Genomic DNA, 24,433 nt, shown 5'->3' on the forward strand with positions numbered 1-24,433 from the left:
AGTTCAGTATCTGAAATTCCATTCAAACTCATTTGAATGACTGAAACAGCCAAGCCAGTGTCCAATTCCATTTTAATTAGTTTGCCATTTACATCTGGTGTAAATCCCAAGGCTACCCAGTCCTGTATCACTCTCAACATTAACAGATTTTTCATCAAGGACATGCAGATTACTGCAGTTTTTGAAACTACAACTTGACATTTTGTCTTTTTCTCTTTCCTGTGAAGTCCATTTATTTTTGACTGGCTGACATACTCTTTGTATTTGTCCTACTTGCTGCATTTTCTGCAAGTTTCACCTTTAAACCTGCATTGGTCTGCTGTATGTGAGCCCTACCATAACAGTAACACAATTTGTTTAGATGTTGTAATTTTGTTCATGCTCACTTTCATTCCTGACTGCAACTCGATTGCATCTCTGACTGCTGTTTCCATTGATACAGCAATTTCAACTGCTCTTTTAAATGTGAGTTGTGCTTCAATTAGGAGTCGATTTTAAATGCTTTCTTGTAAGGTTCCACAAACTAAACAATGTTCTCAGTGCTTCATTAAGCCCATCACTGAACTGGCAATGCTCAAACAACTTCAAGTCAAGTCAAGTCACTTTTTATTGTCATTTCGACCATAAACTGCTGGTAGAGTACACAGTAAAAACGAAACAACGTTCCTCCAGGACCATGGTGCTACATGAATAACACAAAACTACACTAGACTAAGTGAGGCAATGTGAGGCTACACTAGCCTACGTAAAACAACATAAAAACTACACAGGACTACATAAAGTGCACAAAACAGTGCAGGGCAGTACAATAAATAATAAACAAGACAATAGGCACAGTAGAGGACAAATTACAATATAATAATAAATGATGTAGATGTCAGTCTAGACTCTGGGTATTAAGGAGTCTGATAGCTTGGGGTAAGAAACTGTTGCACAGTCTGGTCGTGAGAGCCTGAATGCTTTGGTACCTTTTGCCAGATGGCAGGAGGGAGAAGAGTTTGTATGAGGGGTGCATGGGGTCCTTCACAATGCTGTTGGCTTTATGGGTGCAGCGTGTGCAACTTCTTCAATTCAGTTGAATTTAAGCTGAAATAGACTCCCCTTCCTTTCGGTTCAACCCATGAAACCTAAAGCATTCTGTAATCAACAATGGTTTCGGTTCTAAATGTCCCTGCAATATGTTCATGATATCAGCAAAGCTCATTTCAGCTGGTTTGGTTGGAACAGTAAAACTTCTGAGCATATTATCTGCTGTTTGCTCTGTTGCGCTCAGCAACACTAGCACTGGTTTTGCATTGGTTATTTAATTTGCTTCAAAATACTGCTCAATTCATTTGGAATATATCACCCAGTTGTTTGTTGTGCAATCGAATGTGTGTCTCTCCAGTGTAGCCAGCCAATCTGCTCTTTTTTTTTTGCATTCATTATTATAATCACCCAGTACTCACTGCTTATGAACCCATGAATTTCGTTCATTTTTCTGCCCTTTTTTAAAAAGTCGAACGTCTCTCTCACCGCTTACAAAGAAAAAAATCATGCTGTGCATCACAGGTAGGTAGTCATCTCGGGTTCGTTTTAAAACCTACTCGTCGCCACTGCAATGTTTTGTAAAAACATGTTTTATGTTCCTGTGCATTAGGAGTTCCCCAGAGTTCTCTCAGGCAATCTGGAAAGAGGACCTTGACAATGAAACCAAAGGCACAGTGGAAAGAGTATTTATTCCTTCCCGGAGATATCATTTAAACTCAATACAAAACAAAACAAGCTACATGAAGTTGCAATGTAACAGCACAATTTTCTTGCTTTTTGATTTTCCTGTAATAAGTACTGTTTTGATAGACTGATCATTTTGACAGGCAAAGCTCTCCAAGTACCTACAGTCTTCGGCGAGTGGTCATCTTTTACCTGGTTTGGAGTGCAGTCAATGATAATATCGGGATCAGATTTGGCTTCAGTGGCTTTCGGGTTATGATGCCCTACGCTGCCCACTAGTGGCACTTCGCTGGCGACTGATCAGTGAAGCGCATTTTCCTGAGCTCGGTGTTGGCCGAGACCGCTCTTTATCAGCGGGAGATATGTTTGCAACATCGACAGAAGCCCGCACCGACCCTAACCTGAGAGTACAAGAAGCGGCGCGAGGGTCGGATTATTAGTGAACCATTTAAAGGGCTAGGATTAAAAGAAAGATCAGAAGAGGTAATGTGCAAGTTTTGAATGTGTCTACAATCCAAAGCGTCTGCAAAGTGCCCAGAGCAGTTCCAGTTACTTACTACTCCTTATGAATTAACCTTCTTTAAATCTACGCAGTTTACGTTACAACCTTCAGAAGATCTATCAAGGTAAGCGAGTGGAAATTGCAGAGCGGCACTGTTGCGGCTGCTAACATTGTCCACAGTTCCACTCAGGGGATTTGCAATCGGCTGGATGCCCGGGTAAATCAGAGGGAAAGGACCAAGTGTATCTCTGCTTTACTTGTGGGGTTGTCTTTACACGCAGGATCCTTTCCGTTCTGATGCTTTTGGGGTTTGTTATCATTGCTTGCTAACCCTAGAGTCGTCCCTTCACTTTCACTCGAAGTAACAACGCAAGAAAACGCGGGAACAATTTCTGGACTTTCAGACGGGGACTGTTCCGCAGTATTCTGCAGTATGAGAGAGGAAAGGAAAATCGCCCCCAATAACGCTTTAAGCTAGGATTTCTGATGGTGCTAGTCAGTTCCCAGTGCTAATTCAGTCAGACGTCCATATCATGTGAACATAGTACCAAAAAAAAGCCTGTCTTCTGTAACGGGGCAGACGAGCACCACATCAAAAGCCGACCCTCTTTGTGGGGTAGAGAATTGTTTTTATTTAATTCGCCCTCTTCGGTTTGTGCTTTACACTTTAGTCCTTGCCAGGGCGCACACGGGCCAGAGTCTCTTGCTAAGCTTCATTCTAAAGTCAGCGAGTTATTGAAAACAATTTGTAATGGTTCACCACTGCAAGTCGGCGCCGCAAACCCCAACACAGTACAAACCTTTCCACTGAAATACTTGGTCCAATTCATGACTCCGAAACGATTCACAGAATGCTGAGTACCTGGGTTTTACGAATAGGTCCATGGTAAAAAATAACACCTGCCTAGAGTTGGGAATAGGAAAGGATTGTTTTAAGTTTACGCAAAAGCAATTCATTGTATTCTGATCATAAACAAGAGGAAATCTGCAGTTGTTGGAAATCCAAGCAACACATAAAGGGTCGGATGGAGGGTCTTTTTCCAGAGATGCTGCCTGGCCTGCTGAGTTCCTCTAGCATTTTGTGTGTATTACTGCGTTCTAATCTGCGTTGGGGAACTGCGACCTTGTAAATATTTTGCAAAATCGGGTTTTACTTCGAATATCTGGGTTGGTTGGGTCCGTCGGGATGGTTACAAGACGTTGCCGGGCGTATGTTCTAATATTACATATTCCTTCAACGGAATCTGCATCCTGCTCATTAACCATCACTGTACGTGAAGATTGAAACAAGTACCTAGGTCATTAGTTATGGAGTTCAGTGAGAATCACCAACTGACCAGCACCAGGTATGCCAGGGAATTCATTTTTGGAAAGACAGGGAAACGCTAACTGTAATGGCTTGGCACCAATGGGACTTTTGGAATATTTTCCATGTCAGTTAATTAAATTGTAGTGGAAATATTGGACTGTAAATATTCAAATGAATTCAATGCAAATCAAAAGTGAAGTTAGAATTAGCAGGGAATAAGAACAGTTAAATTAGTTCAATGGTTTGATTATTATGGATCATCATATTTGAAGTCTAAAACAAATAATATCTTTCCTGAAATGCAAGCTTGAACCACTGCTGAGGAAATGGGGTGGGTAATTCCAGGGGTTTGAGTCTGCAATGAAGTAACAGAACAGGTTTACAAGCTGGAATACAATACAGGGTTAATGGCAGGATCCTGGGATGGGACAGGACAGAGGGGAGTTGGGCTCCACATTCATAGGTCCCTCAAAGTTGCTGTGCAAGTTGATAGGGTGGTTAAGAATGTGTATGGTGTGTTGGCCCTCATCAGTAGAAGATTAAGTTCAAGAGTCACAAGGTAACATTGTAGTTCCATAAATCCCTGGTTAGACCACACTTGGAATATTGTGTTTGACTCATTATAGGAAGGATGTGGAGCTTTAGAGAGGGTGCAGAGGAGATTTACCAGGATGCTGCCTGGATCAGAGAGCATGTCTTATAGAAACACAGAAAACCTACAGCACAATACAGGCCTTTCAGCCCACAAAGCTGTGCTGAACATATTCCTACCTTAGAACTACCTAGACTTTACCCATAGTCCTCTGTTTTTCTAAGCTCCATGTAGCCATCCAGGAGTCTCTTAAAAGACCCTATTGTTTCTGCCTCCTCCGCTGCTGCCGGCAGCCCATTCCACACATTCCATTATGAGGATAGGTTGAGTGAGATGGGGCTTTTCTCTTTGGAGTGACGAGGATGAGAGGTGACTTGAAAGAGATGTACAGGATGATAAGAGGCATAGATCGAGTGGATAGCAAGAGACTATTTCCCAGCACAGAAATAGCCAATACCGGGGGGTGGGGAGTGGCATAATTTTCAGGCGAGTGGAGGAAAGTATAGGGAGGATATCGGGAGTAAGTTCTTTACACAGAGAGTGGGGGGGGGGTGTGGAACACCCTGCCAGGGATTGTGGTAGAGGCAGATACATTAAAGGCACTTAAGGAAGTCTTAGGTAGGCCTGTGGCTGAGAGAAAAATCGAAGGCTATCTGAAAGGGAAGGGTTAGATTGATTTTAGAGTAGGTTAAAAGGTCAGCATAGCATTGTGGGCCGAAGGGCCTGTAATGTTCTATATTGAAGGAGAGCTCGGAAGGCCGTGACATTCCTCTGCACCTACTTTTACGTGATAGAGTTAATGGACCTACAAGATATTAACAAAGAGTCCTTTATGAGACAATGACACACTTTATCCTGTGGTAACAGTATACAGGTGGGGAAGGGAGGGAATTTTGAGACAGTAGACTAAGAATATAAGCACAATGGTGGTAGGAAAGCAAAGTTTGGTGCCGGTTAGGATGGTGGCAGCAGGATTTTGGATAGGTGCAGTTTTCCAGTGGGGAGAAGGTGCAAGGTTGTATGGAGAGCATCAATCTGGATTCGTCGTGAGACGACAGGCAGTGTCAGCAGTCAAATGGCTGAGTGGAGAGAAAGGTACGCTGTATTACCAAGGCAAAAAGCCATCTGTCCTGACATAGTGAAGGTGGGGCCGAGGGTTCAGCAAAGCATCAGGATAAGACATCAGAGCTGTAACACATCTATGGGTGTTGAAAACACCACTTGCTGGAAATCTGAAATAAAAATAGAACGTTCCAGAGATATTCAGCAGGCCAAGCAGCATCTATGAAAAGAGAAACAAAGGATATAAGTAAGTAGAAGCAGATGTAGGCCACTCAGCCCTTAAGCCTGTGCTTGTATGATTATGGCTGACCTGGCTAGGTCTCATCTCCTTCACAGTGCCAGTTGTTACAGCCCTCAATTCCCTGAGTTAATATTTCAGCTAAAGTCTCTTGAAAGATTTTTCACTTGAAGCAATAACTCTGCTTTGCTTTCCACACATGCAGCCTGATCTGCCGAGCGTGAACAGTAATTTCTGCTTTTTACCCTAAAACAATTTAGTTCACCCTGAGATACCAGCCAGAGAACCGCACGGGATGATTGCCGAAGGAACGAGTTCAGAACAACAAAAAGAAAATGTAGCCACAGAGACCATAGATTCCAGAATCTGGAACGACGAACAATCCACTGGCAGAACTCGGCAGGCCAGGCAGCATCTGTGGGAGGAAAGGAATTGTCAACATTTCAGATCAGAATCAGGTTTAATTTCACTGACATATGTTGTGTAATTTGTTGTTTTGTGTTAGCAGTTAAGTGCAATACAATAAGACCATAATACATAAAAATCTATAAATTACAATAAGAACTATAAATAGTTAAAAATAAACTTAAATACGTAGTGGAAACTGAAGGCAAAAATAATGAGGTAGTGTTCATGGGTCAATTCATTGCCGTTTCGAAATCTGACAGCAGAGGGGAAGAAGCTGTTCCTAATGTACCTCTTTGTTAGTAGCAATGAGGAGAGGGCATTCCTGGGTGATAGGAGTCCCCAATGATGGATACTGCCGTTTTGAGGCATTGCCTTTCGACGCTGGGGAGGCTGTGATCATGATGGAGCTGGCTGAATTTGCAACCCTCTGCAGCCCTGCGTCAGTACTAAGCGTTGTGCTGTCCCGAGGGAGGGTTTCAACCTGAAACATCAAAGTTCTTTTTCTGCCAAAGACAATGGTATTAATAACCCTAACCCTACTGGTATTACTTTACTTTTTTTTTAAATCAGAGAAAAATAGAGCTTATCTGGGGTGGAAATTGAATGTACAATGCTATAAAAAGTATTCACCCCCCCCCCCGGAAGTTTTTATGTTTTATTGTTCACTGTGCATCACATCATTGAATCACTGTGGACTTAATTTGGCTTTTTTTGGACACGGATCAACAGGAAAAGACTCTTCGGTGTCAAAGTGAAACCAGATATCTACAAAGTAATCTAAATAAATTACAAATATAAAACACAAAATAATTGATTGCGTAAGTATTCACCCCCTTTAATATGACATGCCAAATTATCACTGATGCAGCCAGTTGGTTTTAGAAGCCACATAATTAGTTAAAAAGTGATCACCTGTATGCAATCAAATTGTTTCAATTGGTTGTAGTAAAAATACAAGAAGCTGGAAGGTCAACTACTGGTGAATTAAATCCTGGCAAAAAAACTGCACCATTCAGACAAAAGACCATGTCAAGCAACTCCCTGAAATGGTTATTGAAAAGCACAAGTTAGGAGATGGAAACAAGAACATTTCCATGTCATTGAATATCCCTTGGAGTCAATCATCAAGAAATGGAAAGAATATGGCACAGCTGTAAATCTGCCTAGAGTAGGTGCCCTCAAAAACTGAGTGACCGTGCAGGAAGGGGGTGAGTGAGGGAGGCCACCAAGAGACCTATAGCATGCTGGAGGAGTTACAAGCTTAAGTGGCCGAGATGGGAGAGACCGCACATACAACAACTTTTGTCTGGGGTGCTTAACCAGTCGCAGCTTTATGGGAGAGTGGTAAAGAGAAAGCCACTGTTGGGGAGGGAACTTGCATGAAACCTTGGCTAGAGTTTGCCAGAAGTCGTGTGGGGGATGCTGGAAGAAAATTCTATGGTCTGATGAAACAAAATTCTAACTTTTTAGCCATCAGACTAAACTCTATGTTTGGCATAAGCCAAATAGTGCACATCAAAAACACACCATCCCTACTGTGAAGCATGGTGGCTGCACCATGCTGTGGGGATGCTTCACTGCAGCAGGCCCTGGAAGGCTTGTGAAGGTAGAGGGTAAAATGAATGCAGCAAAATATAGGGAAATCCTGGAGGAAAATCAGATGCAGTCTGCAAGAGAACTGTGACTTGGGAGTTTTGAATGTCCAGAGCTCTGATGTGGAACTTGAAGTCACATTCTCAGACAATGTCATACAATGGCAGCACAGAGATGAGAAGTGTTGGAGGAACAATAATAGATTCCAGTGTGCCAGACTTGGTTAGGTAGCCTTGGTTATGTAATTGGTTTCTTGGATGATGTTCAAACAGCAATGTGATTGAAATGAAGCTTTTTTTTAAACTTAAGTTTGGCATGATGCCCAGCATTTTGAATCCATAGCAAATTCAGCTACAATTAAATTCCACGTCCTGACTGTGACTAAAGGCGTCATGAACAGATCTTTGAAATGCTGGCTTGAGATAGCATGCCAAGCCACATTCAAAGTGCATACCGCGTGGTTTATTCGCTTCTGTGCATGGCAACCAATTACTTCTGAATCAATTATTCAATTCATGCACTTGAAGATGTGCCTGTGATGTTCATCCATCTGGAATTGAGTGGAAATGGTCTGTCTGCAGTTTTTGAAAATTATGTTCATTTCATTTTCTTTCTAGTGAGAAAAAACATGACATAAATTTTTTTTGGAAGTGTTGCTTCCTCAGGATTTTTCCGTGGACAATAGAAAATACTGCAAAAAGCAGTGGATACGGCCCAGTCCATCACAGGTAAAGCCCTCCCCACCATTGAGCCCATCTACATGTAGCGACGTCGCAGGAAAGCAGCATCCAACATCAGAGACCCCCAACATGCAGATTATGCTCTTCTCTTGCTGCTGCCATCAGGAAGAAGGTATAGGAGCCTCAGGACTCACCCCACCAGGTGCAGGAACAGTTATTACTCCTCAACCATCAGGCTCTTGAACCAGAGGGGACAACCACTCAATTACACTTGCTGTATAGCTGAATTCTCACAAACTATGGACTCATTCTCAAGGACTCTTTGTCGTGTCTGTACAACTACATATCAATTAAATAAAGGCACACACACGGAGGTGGTTTTGAGGTATTCGCATTGCAGCAAGAGACACATCAATGTGCATGCGTAGTTATCAGTCAATAACCAGTTCTAAGGGGAGTCATTGCACTAAAAGAAATAGATCCATAGATTACACTTCCTCCCCCTTTAGGTTAATGTAACATAAAATGGTATATGTCACAAAACGTTCAATTTCCCTTTAACAACACTTATTCAAATGTTTATTATTCAAATAAACATGCTTCCACAATAATAGTCCATAACTAACTAAAACTACACTAAGGATCCAGCCTTTTGGTTGGTGCTTTGATTCTTTCAAGACAGCAACTTTGGACTATGGAGTGGCGTCAGGTTTGGTCAAAGACAACTTGCTGTGTTGCAGGTGTCACGTTGCTGTTTGTGACGTGATCATCACTGGGAGGTAAGTCCGGCGGCTGCAACGTGTCTGCCTTGTTGAATGCAGTTGACTCAGGTGTGATCTTCAGCACAGCGTCCAACATCTGCTCCACGTAACGTCTCCATGTCTGGTCTCCAACATCCACTGTGGACATCAGTGGTCCAGTTCTTGTAGCTATCCTACCAGGTGTCTACTTGTCCTCTCAGTAATCACGTGCTAGGGCTTCCTGACCCACTTCAAAGTTCCTTGTCGATTTACTTGGCAACTGGCTGAACGGTTTATTCTGCCCTTCCCTCCGGAGGTCTATGCGAGATCTGAGATCTCAGATTCCTGCTCATGAACAGCATTGCAGGTGTTTAATTTCTTGTCACATGAACAGAGTTCCAATACACAAAAAGGGATTTGTCCACCTTGCCCACCTTGAGAAATGTCCTCCTGTTCCATCCGTTTAATGGACTTCTTGAAGGTTTGGATAAACCTTTCAGCTAACCCATTCATTGCTGGGTGGTGAGGAGCTGATTTGAAATGTTTGATGCCATTTTTCTTCATGAGTATTCTGTATTGTGATCCGTTGTCACTCACAATTTGTTCAGGTAACCCATTTCTGGAGAAGACAGTCCTTACAGTGCAAGCAGTCTTTTCTAATGTGGTTGACTTCATTAGTATTACCTCAGGCCACTTTGAATGAGTATCCACAGCAATGGAGTTCATGAATGGCCCAGCAGAGCCAAGATGTACTCTTTGCCATGGGAGAAGTCAACGACTCCCATGGGTGTAATGGTACCTGTGGGAGTGCATCTTTAACTTTTTGGCATCCCAAACAGCTCTTGGGTCAAGTCTTCAATCTGACTATACCCAGCCACCTCACATAGCTCCGGGCGAGACTTTTCATCTTGACAGTACCCAGTTCTCCTTCATGTAGATTCTCGAACACCATGCTGCACAGTTTAGAGCGAACCACAACATGAGATCCACATATCAGCGTTCTTTGACATACAGACAGTTGGCCTCATCTCACTGAGAACTCTGGAAATGTAGGGTTACCATGACTTGGCCATCCTTGTATGGTGATTTCATTGACTTTTGACAATGTCAGTTCAATCCTTGTTCCTCTCTGTATTTCAGAATTTGTTACCGGCAACTGGTCCACCAATGCAGTGTGGAACGCTTCTGCTGGGTCGCAGTATGAAGACTTTTCTTCGGTTGTCAACAGTGGAAAACGTCACAAGTCGTCAATGTTGCTGTGTTGTCTGGTACCCTTGAACTCTATGTCATAAGAGTGGGCTTCTTACAAAAATACCTATGTTGCAACCAGGTAGCAGACATCACTGGCATTTCCCTCCTGGGATTGAAAATGGAAACAAGGGGCTGGTGATCTGCCACTAACATAACCTTTTGTCTGTAGAGGAAGTGGTGGAACTTCTTTATTCCCCCTACTAGTCTTCGGGCTTCTCGGTCGATCTGTGTGTTGTTGCATTCTGCACTCATCAGTGATCTTGAAGGAAATGCAATCAGGCGTTTAGATCCATCTTTCATAACGTGTGACAAAATAGCTCCAATGTCATATGAGGACACATCGCATACCAGTTTTTTGGGCAAGGAAGGGTCATAATGGGTGAACAGTTCATCAGATGTTTTTAGTCTCTTTGTTTCCTTGAATGCTCTTTTACATCTTTCTGACCATCCCACTTTGTCCCTGTATTCAACAGTGCGTTCAGCGGGTGCAGCACTGTAGCAAAGTTTGGGAGAAACCGGTGGTAGTAGTTTACATGGCACAAGTATGACCTCAGTTGTGATACATTTTCCTGTTTGGGTGCCTGTAGCCCTGCTTCAGTCTTCACTTGTGACTTAAGTGAACCATGCTTGTCAATAACACAGACACAATATGAGATTTTATTCTTGAAAAACTCACATTTCTCTCTCTTTGCATGCAGACCATACTCACTCAGCCAGGTGAGAACTTTACCAAGATTCTGGAGGTGCTCTTCAACACTCTTGCCAGTCACAATGAAGCCATCAAGGTAACACTGTGTTCCTGGGATATTTTGGAGCACTTGGTCCATTGCTCTGTGCCAAATTGCTGGTGATGCGATACCAAAGACAGGATGTTTATACTGGAACAATCCCTTGTGAGTGTTAATTGAGAGGAACTTCCTGCTTGACTCCTCAATCTCCAATTGCAGATAGGCTTGTGACAAGTCAATCTTTGGAAACCTCTCTCTGCCTGCCAAAAATCCAAAAAATGTCTTCTATTCATGACTGGGGATACTACACAGCACAGGATTTATGCTCACTTTGAAGTCTCTGCATATGCGAACAGCTCTAGCCTTCCCTTTCTTGATTTCCGGGTCAATGGGCGTGGCCTAATTGCTCAATCTTGGGGGGAATGCCAGATGCCTCCTGGCTCTGCAATTCAGTATCCACTTTAGGATGTAGTGTGTAAGGCACTGGTCACGCTTTATGGAATCTTGGTGTTGCTGCTTCATCCAGTTCAATTCTGGTCTTCATGCCTTTGAGTTTGCCAATACCCTTTTCAAACACCTTCTCATTAGCATTAAGCAGATGTGCCAGTCTCTGGTTAGTGCCACCGTATGGGCTGCAGTTGACAGTTGATGACAGATTGAGGGCTTTGGATTGTGTGCAAGTCTAGTCAGATTTTTCTCAACCATTCACGTCTGAAAAGTGCTGGCCCTCCACTTTTCAACACATAAAGCTCTAGCTGCTGTGTTTTGCTTCCATATGTCACATTTATTTTCAGTTTGCCTTTGGGAGACATTTTTTCACCTGTGTAGGTCTTTAGCATCACTGAGGTGTTTTCTAATAGTATCTTAGAAAACAGTCTGTTGCAGTCAGCCTCTGGAATTATAGACAAAGAAGACCTGTATCCAGCTCCATTTTCAGTTTTACACTAGACATATCCATTGTGATCCATATGATTTTGCACTCTGCTTCAGTAATGCTATACAATTCTAGACATGACAGCTCACCTTTGTCATACTCTGTGTTGTCTGATTCAGCTTCATAGTCATTCATTTTATGGATTAGCTTAGGTTTGTGTTTGAAACTTTTCACTCTTTTTTTTTCCTCTTTGGTTAATGCTTCTGATCAGCCTTGCACACTCTCTCTCTCTCTCTCTGCAGCCCTGTCTGTGACACTTTTCCCTTGAATCATGGGAGGATTTACCACATCGATAACATTTTTGGCTTTTTGCACCATTCAGGGACGTTTTGTGCACTTCACATTCCAAACTATTTTTCTATAGTTCTGCTGTATGCTTCACTGCAATCGCTAATGGTATTACAATGATCGGTGCCCGTTCTAAGCTTGGGTCTCTTTCTGACAGTAGCATCTTTTGAGTGTTTTGACTATGCATACCACGTACAAGCCTGTACACCAGAAAGTCCATCTCTGAAGTCACAGTATTGGGAAAGTTTGTGCAGCCCAGCGAAGTAGCCACAGCACAACTGCGTGGATGGCAGCCAGTTAGAAAAGCGAGAAGAGTTTAAAAGGAGACAGCTTTACAAAGCAGGCGTAGAGGAGCGGGCGACGGAGTAGAGGTAGATAGAGTAGGAGGGCTTTGGTTTAAAAGGGCTTAGGTTATAGCGAGTCGAGGCGAGGTAGGTTGCCTGTGTAGGATACAGACAGGAAGTATGTGTGTGAAGCCAGTGTTCTGTGCTGGATGTCAGATGTGGGAAGTCCTGGAGACTCCCAGCCTCCCGGATGGCCACATCTGTGCTAGGTGCGTTGAGCTGCAGCTCCTTAGGAAACTGGAGATGCAGCTCGATGACCTTCGTTTGGTCAGGGACAGTGAGGAGGTGATAGAGAGGAGCTATAGGCAGGTAGTCACACTGGGGCCTGGGGAGACCGATAAGTGGCTAACAGTCAGGAGAGGGAAGGTCAAGAGTCAGAGGCTAGAGTGTACCCACGTGGCTGTCCCCCTTAAAAATAAGTACTCCTGTTTGAGTACTGTTGGGGGAGGCGGCCTACCTGGGGAGAGCAACAGTGGCCATGCCTCTGGCACAGAGTCTGGCCCTGTGGCTCAGAAGGATAGGGAAAGGAAGAGGATGGCAACAGTGATAAGGAACTCTATAGTTAGGGGGTCAGACAGGCAATTCTGTGGACGCAGGAAAGAAACACGGATGGTAGTTTGCCTCCCAGGTGCCAGGGTCTGGAATGTTTCTGATCACGTCCATGATATCCTGAAGTGGGGAGGTGAACAGCCACTGGTGGTGGTACATATTGGTACCAATGACATATAGGTAGGAAAAGGGAGGAGGTCTTGAAAGCAGACTACAGGGAGTTGGGAAGGAAATTGAGAAGTAGGACCACAAGGGTAGTAATCTCGGGATTACTGCCTGTGCCACACGACAATGAGTATAGGAATAGAATGAAGTGGAGGATAAATGCGTGGCTGAGGGATTGGAGCAGGGGGCAGGGATTCAGATTCCTGGATCATTGGGACCTCTTTTGGGGCAGGCATGACCTGTACAAAAAGGACGGGTTGCACTTGAATCCCAGGAGGGCCAGTATCCTAGTGGGGAGGTTTGCTAAGGCTACTGGGGAGAGTTTAAACTAGGATTGCTGGGGGGGTTGGAACCGAACTGAGGAGACAGAGGAAGGGGCGGTTGGCTCACAAATAGAGAAAGCTTGTAGACAGTGCGACAGGGAGGATAGGCAGGTGATAGGGAAGGGATACGCTCAGACCGATGGTTTGAGATGTGTCTATTTTAATGCAGGGAGTATTATGAACAAAGCGGATGAGCTTAGAGTGTGGATCAGTATTTGGAGCTATGATGTTGTGGCCATTACAGAGACTTGGATGGCTTGGGCAGGAATGGTTAATTAGAGTGCCAGGCTTTAGATGTTTCACAAAGGACAGGGAGGGAGGCAAAAGAGGTGGGGACGTGGCACTGTTGATCAGAGACAGTGTTGCAGCTGCAGAAAAGGAGGATGTCATGGAGGGATTGTCTACGGTGTCTCTGTGGGTGGAAGTTAGAAACAGGAAGGGGTCAATAACTCTACTGGGTGTTTTTTTATAGATCACCCGATAGTAACAGGGACATTGAGGAGCAGATAGGGAGACAGATTCTGGAAGGGTGTAATAATAACAGGGTTGTCATGGTGGGAGATTTTAATTTCCCAAGTATCAATTGGCATCTCCCTAGAGCGGGGGATTTAGATGGGGTGGAGTTTGTTATGTGTGTTCAGGAAGGTTTCTTGACACAATATGTAGATAAGCCTACAAGAGGAGAGACTGTACTTGATCTGGTATTGGGAAATTAACCTGGTCAGGTGTCAGATCTCTCTGTGGGAGAGTACTTTGGAGATTCTATCTCCATTACCATAGCATTGGAGAGGGGTAGGAACAGACAAGTTAGCAAAGTGTTTAATTGAAGTAAGGGCTATCATATGAGGCTATCAGGCAGGAACTTGGAAGCATAAATTGGGAACAGATGTTCTTAGGGAAATGTACTGAAGACGTGGTAAATGTTCAAGGGATATTTGCATGGAGTTCTGCATAGGTACGTTCCAATGAGACAGGGAAAGGATGGTAGGGTACAGGAACCATGGTGTACAAAGGCTGTTGTAAATCTAGTCAAGAAGAAAAGAAGAGCTTACGAAAGGTTCAAAAAACTAGGTAATGATTGAGATCTAGAAGATTATGTCTATCAGGAAGGAGCTTAAGAATAAAATTAGGAGTGCCAAAAGGGGCCATGAGAAGGCCTTAGCGGACAGGATTAAGGAAAACCCAAAGGCATTCTACATGTTTGTGAAGAGCAAGAGGATAAGACGTGAGAGAATAGGACCAATCAAGTGTGACAGTGGAAAAGTGTGTATAGAAACCGGAGGAGATAGCAGAGGTAATTAATGAATACTTTGCTTCAGTATTCACTACAGAAAAGTATCTTGGCGATTGTAGGGATGACTCACAGCAGAATAAAAAGCTTGAGCATGTAGATATTAAGAAAGGGGATGTGCTGGAGCTTTGGGAAAGCATCAAGTTGGATAAGTCATCAGGAACGGAGGAGATGTACCCCAGGCTACTGTGGAAGGGGAGGGAGGAGATTGCTGAGCCTCTGGCAATGATCTTTGCATCATCAATGGGAACGGGAGAGGTTCCAGAGGATTGGAGGATTGCGGATGTTGTTCCCTTATTCAAGAAAGGGAGTAGAGATAGCCCAGGAAATTATAGACCAGTGAGTCTTACTTCAGTGATTGGTAAGTTGATGGAGAAGATCCTGAGAGGCAGGATGTATGAACATTTGGAGAGGCATAATATGATTAGGATTAGTCAGCATGGCTTTGTCAAGGGCAGGTCATGCCTTACTAGCCTGAATGAATTTTTTGAGGATGTGACTAAACACATTGATGAAGGTAGAGCAGTGGATGTAGTGTATATGGATTTCAGCAAGGCATTCGATAAGGTACCCCATGCAAGGCTTATTGAGAAAGCAAGCAGGCATGGGACCCAAGGGGACATTGCTTTGTGGATCCAGAACTGGGCTTCCCACAGAAGGCAAAGAGTGGTTGTAGACAGGTCATATTCTGCATGGAGGTCAAAGACCAGTTGTGTGCTTCAGTGATCTGTTCGTGATTTTTATAAATGACCTGGATGTGAAAGTGGAGGGATGGGTTAGTAAATTTGCTGATGACACAGAGGTTGGAGGTGTTGTGGATAGTGTGGAGGGCTGTCAGACGTTACAGCGGGACATTGATAGGATGCAAAACTGGGCCGAGAAGTGGCAGATGGAATTCAACCCAGATAAGTGTGAGGTGGTTCATTTTGGTAGATCAAATATGATGGCAGAATATAGCATTAATAGTAAGACTCTTAGCAGTGTGGAGGATCAGAGGGTTCTTGGGGTCCGGGTCCATAGGATACTCAAAGATGCTGCACAGGTTGACTCTGTGGTTAAGAAGGGATATGATGCATTGGCCTTCATCAATTGTGGGATTGAGTTTAGGAGCTGAGTGGTATTGTTGCAGCTACATAGGGCCCTGGTCAGACCGCACTTGGAGTACTGTGCTCAATTCTGGTTGCCTCACTACAGGAAGGATATGGAAACCATAGAAAGGATGCAAAGGAGATTTACAGGGATGTTGCCTGGATTGGGGAGCCTGCCTTATGAGAATAGGCTGAATGAACTCGGCCTTTTCTCCTTGGAGTGACGGAGGATGAGAGTTGACCTGATAGAGGTGTATAAGATGTTGAGAGGCATTAATAGTGTGGATAGTCAGTGGCTTTTTCCCAGGGCTGAAATAGCTAGCAAGAGAGGGCACAGTTTTAAGATGCCCGGAAGTAGGTTCAGAGGAGATGTCAGGTGTAAGTTTTTTTTACATAGAGAGTGGTGAGTGAGTGGAATGGGCTGCCAGTGACAGTGGTGGAGACGGATACAATAGGGTCTTTAAGAGACTCCTGGATAGGTACATGGGGCTTAGAAAAATAGAGGGCTCCGGGTAACCCTAGGTAATTTCTAAAGTAATGACATATTTGGCACAGATTTGTGGGCCGAAGGGCCTGTATTGTGCTGTAGGTTTTCTATGTTCTAAATGCTCTCATCCTTTTGTGGAATCTTAATCTCAGTTATTACTTGCTGTTTTGTGCTCAAGCGATTTTGTAAAATTGCAAACAATTTTGCTGAACATCTTGCTTATTGGCTTTTCAGGACTTACTAAGTTGCGTAAAAGCCTGTACATTGTAGCACCCATTAAACCAAGAAGCATGAAGGCTTTCTTTTCCTCATCCGCATCGTTCGCATTTCAATACAGTTCAATCTTCCTTCTATACAATTCCCAGTCCTCATTCATACTATCAAATTCGTCAACTTTCCCGACTAAGGCCATCATCATGTCATTTTCATTTTAACTTTTCTAGTTGTTTGTCTCTCACTGTGTATTCTGCAGTTACTCACACATCCCTTTTTAGCGTCCTTGATGGTCTTCTCCATACTGTCTTGCTGTCTCTCTCCCTTCCTCTGAAGTCGGACATACCAGAACTGTCAGTGCAGTTGGTGATATTCGCTAACATTCAGGTTAGTACTCGTTGCCAATATGTTGTGTCTATACAACTACATATCAATTAAATAAAGGCAAGCATGCAGAAGTGGATTTAACTGGTGTGCTGTATTCACACTGTAGTGAGGGAGAGATCAATGCGCATGCGTAGTTATCAGTCAATAATCAGTGCCAAGGGGAGTCATTGCGCTAAAAGAGATAAATCCATACATTACTCTTCATCTCATGTTTTTGATATCTGTTGCTTATTTATTTATTTTTATTATTTTTATTTCTTTACTCTTACTTTTGTATTTGCAGTTTATTGTCTTTTAAGATGCCGCCTTTCACTGGTTCTATTACGGTTATTGGATTTGTTGAGTGATGCACCATCAATAACTCCAAAAGACTGGAAGAAGGGTAAATGCTGAAAGGTTTTTATTCGAAGTAAAATGTGACCTCCATGCTGAGTGTCTGCCCCTGGACTGAGGAGAAGGAGCAATGGTGAAATAGCCTTTATTCAGGGGTCTGTGGGAGGAGCCACAGGGGCAGTCAGCAGAGGGGCGTGTCCAGACAGGTAACCCAGTTACAACCCAGTTATATATGGTTTACCACATTGAGTATGCCCCCAAGAAATTGAATCTAAGGGAAATGTATGTACTTCCATAATAAATTAAGTTTGAACTTTGGTCTTTTGCTACTGTAGCTCACCCACTTCAAGTTTAAAGTGTTTTGCATTCAGAGATGTTCTTCTGTTGTAACACGTGGTCATTTGAGTTACTATCACCTTCCTGTCAATTTGAATCAGACTGGCCATTCTCCTCTGACCTCTCTCATTAACAAGGCATTTTTGCCCACAGAACTGCCACTCACTGTACGTTTTCTTGTTTTTTTGCACCATTCTCTGTAAAGTCAAGAGAGCTTTGAATGAAAATCCCAGGAGATCATCAGTTTCGGAGATACTCAAATCACCCCATATGGTACCAACAATCATTCTACAATCAAAGTCACTTACTTCACATTTCTTCCGCATTCAGATGTCTAGTCTGAATAACAACTGCACCCCTTGACCATGTCTGCATGCTTTTATGCATTAGAATCGGTTTAATATCACTAGCATATGTTGTGAAATTTGTTAACTTTGTGGCAGCAGTACAATATAATATGTGATAATATAGGAAAACAACTGAATTACAGTAAGTATCTATATGTATATCAAATAGTTAAGAAAAATAAGTAGTGCAAATGCAGAAATAAAAACAGTAAGGTAGTATTCATGGTTTCAGTATCCATTCAGAAATCGGATGTCAGAAAGGAAGAATCTGTTCCTGAATTGCTGAGTGTGTACCTTCAGGCTTCTGTACCTCCTTCCTGATGGTAGCAATGAGAAGAGCGCATTCGTGGGCAGTGGGGTCCTTAATGATGAATGCTGTCTTTTTGAGACATCGCTCCTTGAAGATGTCTTGGATACTACAGAAGCTAGTACCCGTGATGGAGCTGACTAATTTTGTCACTTTCTGCAGCTTACTTCAATCCTGTGCAGCTGTCCTCCCCCCGCCCCACCCCATACCAGATGGTGATGCAGCCAGTCAGAATGCTCTCCAAGGTACATCTGTAGAATTTTTTGTGTATTTTAGGTGCCATTCCCAATCTCTTCAAACTCCTAATGAAATGTAGCTGCTGACTTTCCTTTTTACAGTTGCATCAATATTTCGGGCCAGGTTAGGTCCTCAGAGATGTTAACACCCAGGAATTTGAAATTGCCCACTCTCTCCACTCCTGATCTCTCTATAAAGACTGGTGTGTATTCCCTCATCTTACCGTTTCTGAAGTCCACAATCAGCTCTTTGGTCTTAATGATTTTGAGTGCGAGGTTGTTGCTGAAACGCCACTCGACTAGCTGGTATATTGCACTCCTGTACATCCTCTCATTACCATCTGAGATTCTGCCAACAATGGTTGTTTGAGTTATTGCCACATGATTGGCTGATTGCATTAATGATCATGTGTACAGGTGTACCTAATAAAGTGGCCACTGAGTATAATTCTCAGTCACAGGGAGTTGGGTCTCCAACCCTGAAATAGGAGATGTGTAGTTCACAAGTAAGAATGATAGAAAATACTGAAAACAATAACATGGAATTAAATGTTTCTGAGTCAAGAATACTAGCACTGATTTAATTAATATCAATATGGTTAGAATATATTTGTCGAATTAATGTTTTAAACTGTCATTTTTTTCAGAAACATCTGTTTTTTTAAAGAAACACTGTGGTCTAGCCAAGGTCTAGGAAAATGTCAGCTGGTGTGGAAAAGGCTTGTCATCAATGCATTTCAAAAATTGCCAGCAATGGTAAGTGAACACTTAAGCATGAAATATTTAACTTTATCTTTACTGGTTATGATAAAACAATTAGAAATACTACATATTCCTTAAAATGATTATAGCCAGAGCCTGCCTTCAGGAATACCTAGCACTTGGATTACCTCTACAACATAGTTCTGATTTCCACCACCGGATAGAGAAGGCTAAAGTTAATGGTAGAAATGCAGCACACGGATAAACAATCCTACTAAAATATGCTTCAGGATTCTAAACAAGTTCTGATGGATCTGGGTATGGAAATACATTGGATCACTAGGATTCAGACGTGACAGACTGTTAAAGAGCAGCATTATACTTTCATATTTATTATTTATTTATCTATACAACAGTCTGAGTAATTTTGAGTCCAACTTGATCTGGTAATATGAGATTAAATAATCACTTCTAATGGACTCAAGATAATAGCAGTCAGTTAGTAAGTGGTGCATAATTTTAGAAGGCCATTGGAGGTTTACTTGAAGACCTATTACCTGTCTTCAATAAGACTACAGTGGGGCAGAAGCAAAGCATCATGTGCAGGTTGGGTTTTAAGATGAAAACTATTGCTCATGTTTTACAAACATTAGGTACACCTCCTGTACCTAACAAAATAGCCACTGAGTGTATGTTTGTGGTCTTCTCCTACTGTAGCCCTTCCATCTCAAGGGTCGAAGATGTTCTTCAGCACACTACTGCTGTGACATGTAGTTATTTGAGTTACTGTCACCTTCCTGTCAGCTTGAACCAATATGGCGATTCTCCTCTGACCTCTCTCATTAACAAGGGTTTTTGCCCTCAGAACTGGAACTCACTGCATGTGTTTTGTTTCTCATAGCTTTCTCTGTAAACTATAAAGACTGTTGTATGTGAAAACCCCAGGAGATTAGCAGTCTCTGAGATACTCCAACCACCCTGTCTGGCACCAACAATCATTCCACAGTCAAAGTCACTTAGATCATATTTCTTACCCATTCTGATGTTCGGTCTGAACAGCAACTGAACCTCTGGACCAGGTCTGCCTACTTTTATGCTGCAAGATTAGCTGATTAGATATATTTGCATTAATGAGCATGTGTACAGGTGCACCTAATAAAGTGGCCACTGAGTGTATTTGCTTAGAGTCGATCATTAAGGGAATTCACGGGGAACTTCATGAAAACAACGTGAAGACAACAACATGAAAACCAACTACAAGTAGACATAGTGAAGCAATTTTATGTCACTGGCTGGTTAAATACATTTGATGTGCTTTACAGCTTGTAGGAAGGCTGTATATTAGTGAGGGAAGAGGACATCCTTTTAGAACAGAGATGAGGAGGAATTTGTTTAGCCAGAGGGTGGTGAATTTGTGGGAATCTTTGCCACAAATGGCTGTAGAGGCCAAGTCATTGGGTATACTTAAAGATGAGGTTGATAAGGTGTTGATTAGCAAGGATGCCAAAGGTTAGGGAGAGAAGGGAGGAAAATGGGGTTGAGAGGGATAATAAATCAGCCATGATGGGATGGTGGAGCAGACTGATGGGCCGAATGGCCTAATTCTGTTCTTGTGTGTTATAGTTTTATAGATTATTTTCTGCATGGAAGAGGGTTCTTTATTGATGTTGGCCACAGTACATCAGACATTAATGTACACTGCAGCAAAATCTTTGGATAATGAGAAAATAGATCGCATAGATAAAAAAAATGCTTGGTAACCATGGAAATAAATGGTTTGGATACATAGAAAACCTATTGTCAGATTCTCGCTTACTGAAAGCAGGACGGAATACAAAGGTGAGGAGTCTCAGGAGGAAGGAATCTCTCTGGTTTTGTGCAGGTGCACACATAATGTGGAGAATAAAATGAAAAGTCTGGAAAGGGAATGTTCAGAAGCTGGTTGAGACAGTGGTTTTAAATGTCAAAATTGTGCCAAATTAAATGTGTACATTCAGAAAGAAATGTGTATCAACCTGATAGATATTGAAAATTGTTTCTATTCTAAATTTGTGTTCTGAAGTTATCTCCAGTTTTAATTTGCAAGAGTGCAGTAGCACATTTGATTGTGGTGCTGTTTAAATTAGAGGTGAATTTTAAACCTTACCCACCTGGTGGGAGCTGAATGAGCAGGGAGTTAAAACTGGTAGGGTGATGTACCTAGGAATGTGCCATCGTGATTCAAATCACTTAATGTGTTCTTCTGAGCAGGGCAGCAGAGACACCTGTCTGAAGCTGGTACGGCCATGCCTTACTTATGCAGAGCTGGCTCAGGGTAGATTTGTCAATCATGTTAGGCTCAACAAACTCTAACCTAGTTTTATTAATGACCCAATTATCTTCTTTATGGTAGAAGGAAATCTTCAGAACATTAATATTCCAGCTGTCATCTTTCCACTGATTTCAAGCAGTATCTTTTAATATCAATAGAGGATTCCCTTAGAAATGCGATGTTACAGCAAATGCCAATGACATATAAAGAGTTTTATCCATACCTTCAGTATCTAGAATACATAACAGTAAATCCATAAAACAATTCACCCAATTTCCCTCAGGATCAATAAAGTATGACTATGACTAATATTGAAATTGGTGGATAATCGATCACCATGTTTGACACCTTTTTAATGTTTCATCGATTGCCTCTTCCCTTCAGTAGTGGTGAATGTATTAGAATATATGTCACTAAAGTGCTGAATCTCAATACTGTTAATATTTTGACAGATATCTTGCAACCAGCATGATCAAAGGAAACAATTCAAAGCTCCATCCGAGTACCTTTAATGATATTCTGTAAAGTAGCTGCATTCTCATTGCAGTCAAAGATCACAGTAATAAAAACTTCTTTGGGATTCAGTCTATGACCACAATCAAACCTTTGCAAGGAATTCCATTAAAATGTCTTAGTAATCAGTGAGAGTGTCAGCTTTTCTGTACTATCCAATTTAATGGGATCTTTTTCTTTTGTTATGAAAACAGTTCAACTATATTTAATTTAATTGACAAAGCCCCTGATTTTCAGCTGTGTTCTGCCTACTGTACTATATCTGTCCTTCCATGTTCTCTGAAATAAATATATCAGGGCTGGAACCTGTATCTTTCTTAAGACTTTTGAGGGCGTCCTTCACCTCTGCACTTGCAAATGACGAGAACAAGCTTTGACACTTCATTTGTTCAGTATGATGAATAATTAACTGGTAATTTCCTTCCATAAATGCTGCCTGACCCGTTGAGTTCCTCCAGCATCTTGTGCGTTGCTCTAGGTTCTGGTATCGGGGGAAGGATGCAGTTGGACAGAGGGTTCGGGAAGATGGTGGTCAAATTGTAGAGAGAACAGGAGTAGATGTGGTGGCTCAAAAATAGGGGAGGGTAACTAGATGATTGGCTGTGTTTGGGGAAAAATATGATGTTCGAGAAAGGTTTTAACATTTTCTCCCTATTGAAACCTGATTTTTAAGCATGTATTTTCTGGACAAATTTGATGGATGTTGAATATACGAAGCAGACTTTACTAACCTTGATTTCCTGGATGTTTTAGTTCTAAATAATAACACCGTAAAGGTTTTCATCTCTTTTCTCTCTGCATCTACAGCTTGCTTTATCTTTGGTCTACTTGCTTTCCTTGCTCTACCTCTGTCAATGGCTTTTGTGGGTAAGGAACTTTATTTCTTTGGACATTGTATTATAATAAATAAAGTGTATACTGTATTTTATGATGTTAGCTTTATTATGTAAGCTTCAGTCTTATTTTATGAAATTGAAATTGTTATCACTTTGATTTAAAATGAAACTGCAATGTACCCGCCAGTAATTCAAATCTGCAGTTAATCAGTTTCAGTTTGTCAAGGTTTTAATTCCCTGTTTTACTTAAGTACAGAGTATCAGGGTGGAGGGATGGGCATGTAAGAGAGAATGGACACAAGGCACTGAGTGGGGGAATGGAAATACTCAGAGAGCTGTCTGGTCTGGAGAGTATGCATTATGATCAGAGATTAACGGAGCTAGTGCTTTACTCTCTGGAGAGGAGGAGGATGAGAGGAGACATGATAGAGGTGTACAAGATATTAAGAGGAATAGATAGAGTGGATAGCCAGCGCCTCTTCCCCAGGGCACCACTGCTCAATACAAGAGGACATGGCTTTAAGGTAAGGGGTGGGATGTTCAAGGGGGATATTAGAGGAAGGTTTTTTACCCAGAGAGTGGTTGGTGCGTGGAATGCACTGCCTGAGTCAATGGTGGAGGCAGATACACTAGTGAAGTTTGAGAGACTACTAGACAGGTATATGGAGGAATTTAGGGTGGGGGGGTTATATGGGAGGCAGGGTTTGAGGGTTGGCACAACATTGTGGGCCGAAGGGCCTGTACTGTGCCGTGCTATTCTATGTCTATATCTGTCTTGGACTTGATGGGCCGAATACCCTGAGAAATTTGAAATGGATAAGCAATGATTGTGTCTCCAAGTACGTATCTTTGTGGAGAAATAGTTCTGATCTGCTTGGGTATTCAGTACAACAGAGGCATAAAAATGCTTTGATCTGCTTCCTGGGTGATATTTTTAATCAGGGAATTAGGGTTAATGCAGCTTCCTGAGCTACCAGCAGGAAGGAAATGTAAAATAAGGAATTTTTGTGTGAAAGCAGTAACAGATGTACTTCCATATCGGTGCAACCATAGTTAGGGGTGTCTGTCATTGTTATTCCTGGACGTCTGACCCTTATATTTTAAGAAATCATCACGTAATAGGGAAATATATTGCAGATTAGGTGTTCACATTAAATGTTAGTGGGAAAAAGTTGAGTTTTTTAATTTGTGAAGCTTGAGGTAGCACAGACTGGATTTCCTTACCCTGATTTGAACATCACTGAGGGCATCTACACTTTTGTGAGGGAGTCCCAATCAAACTTCCTGAATGTATGGGTGGGCTCTCCTGGCAGTTCAATGGAAAACTGCTAGCAGCTTTGGTGAAAATATATAAAATCATCATCATTATATGCCGTGTCATACGACATGAGTGATCACAGTCATGACTGTGATTATTATTGGCAAATTTTTCTACAGAAGTGGTTTGCCATTGCCTTCTTCTGGGCAGGGTCTTTACAAGATGTGTGTCCCCAGCCATTATCAATGCTCTTCAGAGATAGTCTGCCTGGTGTCAGTGGTCGCATAACCAGGATTTGTGATACGCACCAGCTGCTCATACGACCATCCACCACCTGCTCCCATGGCCTTACATGACCCTGAATGGGGG

General features: G+C 42.3%; 1 protein-coding gene across 5 annotated transcripts in view; it reads left to right on the plus strand.

Annotated features, from left to right (window-relative positions):
- Positions 1-1,494: 1,494 nt before the first annotated feature.
- LOC134349698 (transmembrane protein 272-like) overlaps positions 1,495-24,433 on the plus strand; it is a 36,432-nt gene continuing 13,493 nt past the window's right edge. The window contains exons 1-5 of one of the 5 annotated variants that reach the window (XM_063054414.1): positions 1,521-1,551; positions 1,640-2,339; positions 5,677-5,874; positions 19,092-19,200; positions 22,778-22,837. In XM_063054414.1, the coding sequence (XP_062910484.1) occupies positions 19,143-19,200; positions 22,778-22,837 (118 nt within the window). In that variant the 5' untranslated portion in view covers positions 1,521-1,551; positions 1,640-2,339; positions 5,677-5,874; positions 19,092-19,142. Of the gene's footprint in view, positions 1,552-1,639; positions 2,340-5,676; positions 5,875-19,091; positions 19,201-22,777; positions 22,838-24,433 lie in introns of all 5 variants that reach the window. The other 4 variants (XM_063054415.1, XM_063054413.1, XM_063054412.1 and 1 more) reach the window with 4 other exon arrangements.

Source organism: Mobula hypostoma, chromosome 7 (genome assembly GCF_963921235.1).
Source record: "Mobula hypostoma chromosome 7, sMobHyp1.1, whole genome shotgun sequence".
NCBI classification, from domain to species: Eukaryota; Metazoa; Chordata; class Chondrichthyes; order Myliobatiformes; family Myliobatidae; genus Mobula; species Mobula hypostoma.